Raw genomic sequence first — 9845 nt, forward strand, 5'->3', positions numbered from 1 at the left:
AGGACTCTAGGTTCAGCTCCTACTTACAGAGGAGGGAACGAGGCTTGGGAACAGGTTGGGGGACATAACTTGCTCAACAGTAAGAAATGACGGAACTCAACTCCTGCCAGGCCCCTGCCTCAACCCTGTCCCACGGGGAACACGTGGTTTTAGGATGGCAATGTCAGGCAGAGCTGGGGATTGCAGGGCTTGGGTGGAAACTGGTGAGGGTGAGCCTAGTTCCCTGTCAGCTTTGTCCCACCCCTCCAGCCACCACTGTGTAGGACTGGACCCCAGCAAAGCAAAGAATCACTCCAACATCAATAGAACCCCTAGAACCCATTCCAGGGTCCACCTGAGCTCCAAGGCTGTGGCTTCTCTCTAGTGGCTGCTTTGGGAACTGCAGTCTCTGTGGTGATGGCTTCTGCATATCTCTTCTGCCCACAGGAGACCTACCTGATGAAGCACATGTCCAAACACACAGTGGTGGAACACCTGGTGAGCCATCACTCACCCCAGAGGACCGAGTCCCCCGGCATCCCGGTGCGAATCTCTCTGATCTGAGCCACCTGCGGCGCCGCCCCGCCCACTTGGCAGACACAGACCCAGGCAGCACCCAGCCTAACTCCCGCTGGGGCCTCCAGGAACCACCAAGCTCTCTCACGACCTTCCCAACCTGCCAGAAAGCTTGGTCCACAGAAGCCCTGCCTGGTCCGGCTCCTGGGCAGCCAGGCCAACTGCAAGATTCTGGACTGTTCTGGTGGCATCCAAAGACGATCTCAGAGCACTTTGAACCTGTCTGTTGGGTTTTCTTTTTGTTCCCCCTCCCTCACTTGCTTCACTGTTTCTTGTTTTTAAGTTTGTTTTGGAAATAACGAAAAGGATATTTATTGGCCAGAATGTTGGTGCTGCTAAGAACGAGAAATTAGAAGGACAGACGGATACAGAGGACCAGAGGGCAGCGCGGGAACGTCTCTGGCCACAACCTCAGGTCTTGAGGGGAGGCCTGGGGTTCTGGACTTCAAAGGGGACACCCTCCCTCAGGTGGGAGGAGACAGGAGACAGCTGGAGTGAGCCCTTCTGCCCAGTCACCCAGTCAAACAGCCTGAGCTCTGCCCTAGCCTCCTCGAGCAGAGGGCACAGTAGTTGCCAGGCCTGCCTGGCTTTAGGGTATGGAAATGAGAGAGGTCTGGAGAGCCGCGGGACCAAAGGGTGCAGTGACGGCCGGGTGGCAAACCCAGGGAATGGGTTGGGGGCGTGCCAGGTGAGACCTGGCCCCTCCCCTGCGGCCCTGAAGACCACCCCAGTCTACCTCGGTGCTGGCCAGGAAACCTATCGGCTACCTCTCCCACCACTCCAGACTGTGGGCAGGGGATGGAGAGGGAGGGGCCTGGGACTAAGTGCCCTTTCCAGAATTTTCTCCAGAAGGGTACAGTGCCCAGGGAGGGGTTGTCCTTCTCGCCACAGACGAGGACTCCCCAACCCAGACCCCAGGCCCTGCGGCAGGGATAGGAACCTCCAAAGGAGGACCCAGGAGCAGACCCTGCCCCCAGCCCCCCAAGACATATCCCAATCCGAAAGCCATGCGTGTCCGTGTATATAGAAACTATGTACAGAACCCAGAGAAGCCCCTTCCACATCACCCCCCAGAGAAGAAAACTAGACAGAACTCATCTATATATTCTGTATCTGGAGTCCGTTTGAATATTAACTGTGTTATTTTTATACACTTTTTAAGCCTTAACTCGCCATTGATTTACCAGTTTAACGTTTCCTGGGGTTTCTTTTCCACTGGGAGGGGTCTCATCCGCCCCGCCCACCCCAACCCCTTTGTTTGACTTGCGTCTTCAGATACTCAGTATTGTAGCTTTTGTCCGCATGTTACTACCCTGTAAATACGCTGTTCCAATACTGTTAACATCCTTTGCTTTTTTCTATGGGACCTCCAGGCCACCATATTTAGAAATAGTTACCTTATTAAAAAAGAGAAAACAGTCCGTTGGCTTTTCAGTCTGCATCTCGGTGGCAGGGAGGCAAGGAGAGGGCACGTGGCCCTTGGAGCTGCAGGAGAGAAGGAAGCTTCCACTCTATTCAAAGAAGGGAATGAAGCCAAATGAAGCGTATGTGGGAGAAGACTTAAGGGGGCGAGACAAAGGGAGGCAGCCCCTCTGCTCTTTGTATTTCTCTGCTGTGAAGAATAAACTGTGTGCACCGGGTGGTGGCAGTGTACAGAGTGCCTGGTGCTGTGTAGGGCGCTGTGTGGTAGAGTGGGCACGACCACCTTGGCACTACTCTGCTCCGGGCTTGGGAAGGAAGGTGATAACCGCTTACTGTGGGCTCCCATGTTTTGTGCTGGAATGCTCCGTGATGCCCCCAGGAAGGAACTGCAACCCAAGAGAAGCATTTTGCCCAGTTGATGGCAGGGATGTTGCACATAGCCAGTTTTTCTAGTTTTGAGATGGGTGTGCTGGCTCCTGTTTCCCTACCTTCTGATCGTCTACCCCAAGGGCCTGGTTTGTGGAAGCTGTTCTAGTGTTGGGGTAGGAGTAGGCTCATGAAGTTACATTCACATACGTTTTCTTCCATGGTGGAGTTTGTGTGTTGACGTCTAGGAGGGGAAGCAGGAAACTAAGAATTATTCCCACCGAGTTGATCAAGGTTGGCCCTGTGGAGTTATCCTAGTGTCTCGGCTCCTGGTCATCACAAAGCCCATATCCAAAGTACATCTCCCCGGGAAGGAACCAGAACATGTCTTAGACTCTTATCACTGTGACAAATTGTGACCCTGGGGTGGAGTGGGTCAATTCACAGGAGGACCGTTGCTTCTGCCTTATAGTTTCAGTTCAGTGGCTCTTGGCCATCAGTTTAGGCCTGAGGCTTGAACATGGAGGGGAGAGGGGTGTATAATGGGAGATGTTCACCTCTGTGGCAGCCAGGATGCACAGAGAGAGAGAGAGAGAGAGAGAGAGAGAGAGAGAGAGAGAGAGAGAGAGAGAGAGAGAGAGAGAGAAATGAGCAGGGACAAGGTGCCCTCTATTGTTTCTGGGCCTGTATAGGGCCAACATCAGTGTTGAAGGGTATGGATGCGGGGGCAGAGGGATGGAAGAATTCTCTGGCTGAGTGTAACATGAGGGGCTTCAGTTTCTCACATCAGCATGCCCATTACCGCCTGAGAGCACAGGGTCCTGTTTTCACAGTCCTGTCCACATGTCCACATCCTGGTCTTCCAAGCTCCTAGCCGACTTTCCCAAGAGCTCTGCCTACAGCATTCTAGGCTTTATCAAGATTTTTTTTTTTTTTCAAAATCTTCCCACAAGCCAATCCCAAAGGCTTCAGGCAGTCACAGCGATGATCTAATCCTCTGGTATAAATTTTTTATGTTACAGACTTTTCTTCCTGTGACAAATACCAGATGGTTAATAGGAGGCAAGATGGGTTTGGGGCCGATGGCTTCTGCCGGTGGGCCCGAGTTGGCTGGCTCCATTGTTGCTGGGACCGTGGGAGGCAGAATACACACAGGGAAGGGTGGAAGGGCACTGCTGAGCACAGTTGCTCACCTCAGAGTGAGAGAGACCGAGAAAGGTGGGAGAGGCACTGTGCCCTTCAAAGACAAGCGACTGGTGACCTGCTTCCACCAGCCAGGCTCTATGTCCCCAAATGCCATCATATTGGAAGTTTGTGAATGGGTAAATCCATTGATTGCATCCAAGCCTTCAGAGCCTTCAAGAGTTGACTTAACCCTTGAGGACTAAGCCCTTTGGGGTGCACTTAATGTATCCCCGAAATATAATATATTAATTATAATATAATAAAATATAGTATATTTTTTTACCCTTGAACTGAGAATGGACTAACAGAACCACCATGTATTGGTAACCTTACAGGCCTCTGGTCTTAAGGTTGACCTCCATTATTCTATGCCAGAAAAAGCTGGACTCCAGCAGCTGTGTCTGTGTCACATTACCAACACTATTCACAGCTGATCAGCCAGAGATGACCACCTGACTCAGTCAGTCCCCACACAGAGGCAGCCAGAGGTGCAGTGGCCACCCTGGCTCATTAGAACAGGTAGTGTACAGCCTCTCCCTCCCCCCCCCCCCCCAACTACACATTCAGGAGTGTTGATGACTTGTAATTAACCATGATGTGTTTGCATCTGCATGAGTGTGGAGGCCAGAGGTTTACCTCGAATGACATTCTTCAGGCTCTGTCTACTCTCTTAATCTTATTTTTTGAGTCAGGCTATCTCACTTCCCCGAGGCTCACTGAATGGGCTGGCTGCCCAGGAGCATAAGAATCTGCCTATCTTTGCCTCCCCAGCTCTGGAATTACAGCCACCGTGCTCAGCCTTTGGGTCCTCAGGCTTGCGCAGGAAACACTTGGCTAACGGAGCCATTTCTTGTTTTCCTGACGAGCCAGTTGCTAAGTATTTACCAGCAAGTCATTGGACGACACCACCTCTCCGGTCTGCATCTCCACTCCAAGTTAGTTAGGAGATGGTGGGCAGTTGAACGGGAAGACCCTTGAGACCAGGTGCTTCGATGGCTGTGTTCAGCCATACTCAAGCAGAAGACAGCAGAGGCAGAGCACGTAGAAAAGGCCAGAGGAGGCTGAGAACAGTGGTCTCCTCAGTTCTGGAGACTCGAAGTCCTCAGTCTCTGGCCATATTTCATTTCCTGTCTGTCCTTGGCTTTTAGGAATGTAAGCTGCTAATGGCAGGTGTTGCAGGAGATATTTAAAATGGCAGCATTCAATCTGGCTTTTCAGCCACTATGAGCGGAGGCGGCGTACTGCCTCTGCTCAGCTTGGGCTGTCCGCTCAGGCAGCCAGAGACACTGGCCTTGCCATTCATGAGACGCCAGAGTGGGAGATGGCTCTGTCAATCTTCCATGCTGTCTCCACAAGGCTGGGCATTGCCCAGACCATCCCACCATCCACGCAGGCCTGGTAGGAAAATGAGACTAATGCTTAAACATTAATCAAAGGCTTTATATGTTTGGTAATGATCAATAACAATATGCCCATACAACTAGAGGTGTAACCCAATACCCAGCCTAGATATACCAACTACCTTTGACTGCTAGAGACAGGAGCACATCCGCTTCCATGTTCCCTTCTCTCTGGTCTCTAGCTCCCCTAGCTCCTCCTCTTCCTTCTCCTCTTCCTCCTCTCCTTACTCCTCCCACCTTAGCTCCTCCTACAGGTAGGACAATGAATGAGTCACTTATTTGGCCTCTGGTTGCCCGATTGTACCTTTAAATGAGATCGATAATAGCAACCATTTAGTAGGGTGGGTGTAAGGTAGAGTCAACCCGCAGGTGTGAAACATTTGAACATGTTCCAGGCATGTAGCGTCATCACCCCAACCCCACCCCAACTCTCCCCCCCACCCCCCACCCCCAGTCCATAGACAGGTGGAGCTGTACAGGAGTTTCTAGGCAGTACCGGGACTGGTTCAGCAGAGTGGGGGTGCCTAGCCACATCTAGACTTTGGTTGTACTGCTGATGATCAATGAACAAGATTCTAATTCTCACTCTTCTGCTGGGAGTAGATGAACAAGTCTTGTGGACCCAAGGACAGCGGTGGCTAGCATGGAAATCTCTGTAGAGGTAGGGTTTTCCTTCCTTCCTGTTCTACTGCTAAGGATCTGTAGCTCCTGCCTCTAAGAGAGGCGGGGAACAAACTGTTCCCAAGGAGGGACCACTGTACTCCATCCTTTCCTGCATCCTCTCCCCAGTCCTCAGAGGGTCTCCCTCAGAGTCTGTGTCTTAGAAAATCTCGCTCATTCCCCCTTACTCCTTTATAAACCTGGGATCCTCTGTTCTCAGGAGAATCCCTCTCTCCCTCTGTGACCTTGCTTTGCAACTGGGACAGGCAGAGAGGGGGAGAGAGCAAGATGGTTTCTGAAGCGTCATGGCATCCCTCGCTCGTGGCAAGAAGGACTTCTGGCTTCCCACATTTCCTATCAGTAAACTAAGACCCAGCACAGATAAGGAACTTGTTACAACACACACACACACACACACACACACACACACACACACACACACACACACACACACGTACTTCATAGAAGGGAAGGTTCACAATAAGAAGTTCCTGGCTGACTTAGTCAGCTCCCCAGCAGGACACAGCTTGTTAGAAGCGATGACTGTTGTAGGGTTTGGTAGTGAGGACAAGCATTATCCCACATGAGGAAGGACCAGGCCAGTTCATAGCTGGCACCCACCCGCCTGTAAGCACATTCAGCTCATTCAACCCCTCTTTTAGAGTCCAAAGGGCTTGGCTTTTGTTCATCTAGTGCAGGTAGAAGACACTGGGAAGCAAAAAGGATAGGTTGCTCAAAACTGGGAGCAATACTGGAACTTGTTCGTAAACAGTATCAGATTGTAAAACACCATCAGGGTTTGATCAGACAAATAGCTACAGTCTGTGTGTGTGTGTGCAGAGACCAGAGGTCAATGTCAGGTATGTGCCTCTGCTGTTCTCCATCACAATTTTTGATACAGGGTCCCTTGCTGAACCTAAAGCTGACTGATTTGAGCAGATTCATCCTGTCTCTGCCTCCCTATTATAAGTATGTGCCAGTATGCCTGCTTTCACGTGGTCCCTGAGATCTGAACTCAGCCACCTGTGCTTGCAGAGCAGAATGGAGTTGTTTAAATAGGTTTGGCCCCATAGACTCCTGTGTTTGAGTGCTTGGCCCACAGGGAGTGATACTATTAGGAAGTGTGTCCTTGTTGGAGTACATGTGTCACTATGGGGGTGGGCTTGAAGACCCTCCTCCCAGCTGCCCATGAGCAAGTCTTCTCCTGTTTGCCTTTGGAACAAGATGTAGAACTCTCAGCTCCTCCAGTGCCATGTCTGCCTGGACACTGCCATGCTTCCCACCATGATGATAATGGACTGAACCTCTGAACCTTGTAAGCCAGCCCCAATTAAATGTTGTCTGTTATAAGAGTTGCCTTGGTCATGGTGTCTGTTCACAGCAATGAAACCCTAACTAAAACACAGACGCTTGTGGGGAGCCAACAGAAGGCGGCTATCATTCTTGCAGCCATCTTGAGCCATATACCCTGACAAGAGACTTGTTTACAATAGCCTACAACAGCTGAGCACACTCTGATAACATCTTGCTTTAGATACCCAGGATCTTCCCTTGGGTGTGTGAGACTTAAAGGGGTGATTTAGAGATAAGACCTAAGGGTGTGACTTAAAGGCATGACTTAAAGGCGTGGCTTAGAAGTGAGACATATAAAAGGTGAGAGACAGACAGAAGAAATTATTATTAAGTATTAGGCACTTGGAGTAGGCACTTGAGACTCGAGACAGGCAACTAGGGATTAGGCACTTAGCACTTGGAGAAAGAACTTGGAACTGGGAAAGAGACTAGCAACTGGAACTAGGATTAGGTGCTAGGAACTAGGAACTTGGAGAGAAGAAGAGAGACCAAATGCACAAAACAAAGAAAAAATATTAAATGCAGTAAGGGGAAAAGGCCAAGTAACATATAAAGGCAGACCTGTCAGAATTATACCAGACTTCTCACCAGATACTATAAAAGCGAAAAGATGCTGGACAGATGTCATACAGACCCTAAGAGAACACAAATGCCAGCCCCGGCTACTATACCCAGCAAAATTCCCAATTACTATAGATGGAGAAACCAAGATATTCCATGACAAAATCAAATTTACACAGTATCTTTCCACAAACCCAGCACTACAAAGGATAATAGCAGGAAAGCTCCAATGCAAGGAGGAAAATTATACCCTAGAAAGAGCAAGAAAGTAATCCTTTTTCAACAAATCCAAAAGAAGATAACCACACAAAGATAATTCCACCTCTAATAACAAAAATAATAGGAAGCAACATTCACTGTTTCTTAATATCTCTTAACATCAATGGACTCAATTCCCCAATTAAAAGACATAGGCTAATGGACTTGATACATAAACAGGACCCAGCATTTTGCTGCATACAGGAAACCTACCTCAGTAACAAAGACAGACTCTACCTTAGAGTAAAAGGCTGGGAAACAATTTTTCAAGTAAATGGTCCTAAGAAACAAGCTGGAGTAGCCATTCTAAAATCTCCAGCCTGAGAACACAAAAGGAGGGTCCATGGCTCCACTGTATAGGTAGTTGAGGGTGGCCTTGCCTGGCATCAGTGAAAGTGGACGGCCTTGGTGCCTGAAAGTTTGGCTTCCCTAGTGTTGGGGAATTCGAGAGCAGGGAGGCAGGAATGAGAGGATGGTGGGAACACACTCTCATAGTAATAGGAGGAGGGGGGATGGGGTAAGGAGTTTTGGGGTGGAATGGGAGAGGAGATAACATTGAAAGGTAAATAAATAAAATATTCAATTAAAAAAACAGATAATGGGTCTGGCAATTGTAGTTGAGCAGTCGAGACTTTTTGTCAACAATTTATTATGGGGATTTTGTATAATCCTCAAGGACAAGGTGTTGTGGAAGAGGCCCATGGAACTTTAAAAAGATTGGTGAGACATGCTGTTGCTGAGACAAAGAATGATGCCAACCTGTGAGCTTGCTGAGTGTCCTGATGAGGGTGACTGGAGAGCTGTATTGGACATATGTTCCTGATCCACCTTTGCTTGACTATATCCCAGATGGGACAAGGTGTCTTGCATCAAGATTTTAGACCTTGTAGGATAGAGAATGGAAAAGAGAAACTGTCTCTTGTATTCTTCTTAAAGGTGCCCAGCTATTAGGACTCAATCATGTACTGGTCTAGAAATCAATCCAATATGGGAAATAAGAGTCTACTTTTGGAAGACTGGATCTGGACTTTGTCAGGAACATATTTGGAAGCTAGCTGTATCTCGCTATGATGTTAGGATAGCAAGAGATAATGTTGGGACAGGATCTGGATTCCAAACAAGGGTTAATGCATGTTTTAAGGCTCTTTTAAATGTCAAATTAAAATTGGTTTTTATCTCTTCTACAGCAATTATTGTAAGTTGCATTGACTGTATAATTTCCAATTATGTATGTAATCAAATGGTATAAAAGCATAAAGGAAGAGGGGGTATAGGATAGGGGGTTCTAGGGAGGAGAAAAGGGTAAAGGGGATGACATCTGTATTATAAATAAATAAAATATCCAATAAAAAAGAAAAGAAATATCACATCAAAAGAAACAGTAAGGTCAGAAGTGAAAGGGACTAGGGGAAGGGTCTTACCCCTTTCTGGGGCCCCAGGTGGTGTTAAGCAGTGTCGAAAAACTCTTAACAATGATTACATGTGTTAATGATTCATTCTTCAAATCCCCACTGTTAACATTCTTCCTGGTGCTCAAATAAGCACAGTCACAAGTCATAACATATTCTGTGTGAGCAGGTGTTGGATTACCCCCATGCCAACGCCTGGCGTCTTGCACAGCCCACAGACACCTTAAGAGTGCCACACCGCAGTCAGAGCTCCTGAAGGCACAGCCATAAAACCATGGTTATTTGAAACTGCCCTTCTGCTGCCAAAGCCTTTGTAAACTCTAGAAGACTCCATAACCATTACCATAAAGAGTGGAAGTCTAACAGAAGGGAGTATCCCAGAGAGATGAGGCTGGGTTGGTTCAAACATCTCTTTTATGGTTATACAACTAGATGTTCAGTTGAGTGAGCTAGCATGCAGGAGTGGGGGTGGGGAGGAGGGCTGACACTCTCCCATGCTCCTTTCCTGACACCGGGGTGTTAGGTCCCTCAAGAGGCTTTCCTTAAATGGCCTTGCCATGGGTGAGGGCTGTCCAGTAACATGAAGGAAGAGCCAGCGCAGCAGTGGTGGTCCCAAGGGGGCAGAGCTCTTGGATGGGGACCCTGGGACAAGAAGGCCTGTGGGGATCGACTGGTC

General features: G+C 48.7%; 1 protein-coding gene across 5 annotated transcripts in view; it reads left to right on the forward strand.

Moving 5' to 3' along the window:
- Nucleotides 1-1973, forward strand: part of Znf362 (zinc finger protein 362) — a 32881-nt gene extending 30908 nt beyond the window's left edge. For all 5 annotated transcript variants that reach the window (XM_034503456.2, XM_076934166.1, XM_034503457.2 and 2 more), the window contains one exon: nt 427-1973. In XM_034503456.2, coding sequence (XP_034359347.1) covers nt 427-543 — 117 coding nt within the window. In that variant the 3' untranslated portion in view covers nt 544-1973. The remainder of the gene's footprint in view (nt 1-426) is intronic.
- The last annotated feature ends 7872 nt before the right edge of the window (nt 1974-9845 follow it).

Source organism: Arvicanthis niloticus, chromosome 5 (assembly GCF_011762505.2).
Source record: "Arvicanthis niloticus isolate mArvNil1 chromosome 5, mArvNil1.pat.X, whole genome shotgun sequence".
Taxonomy (NCBI): Eukaryota; Metazoa; Chordata; class Mammalia; order Rodentia; family Muridae; genus Arvicanthis; species Arvicanthis niloticus.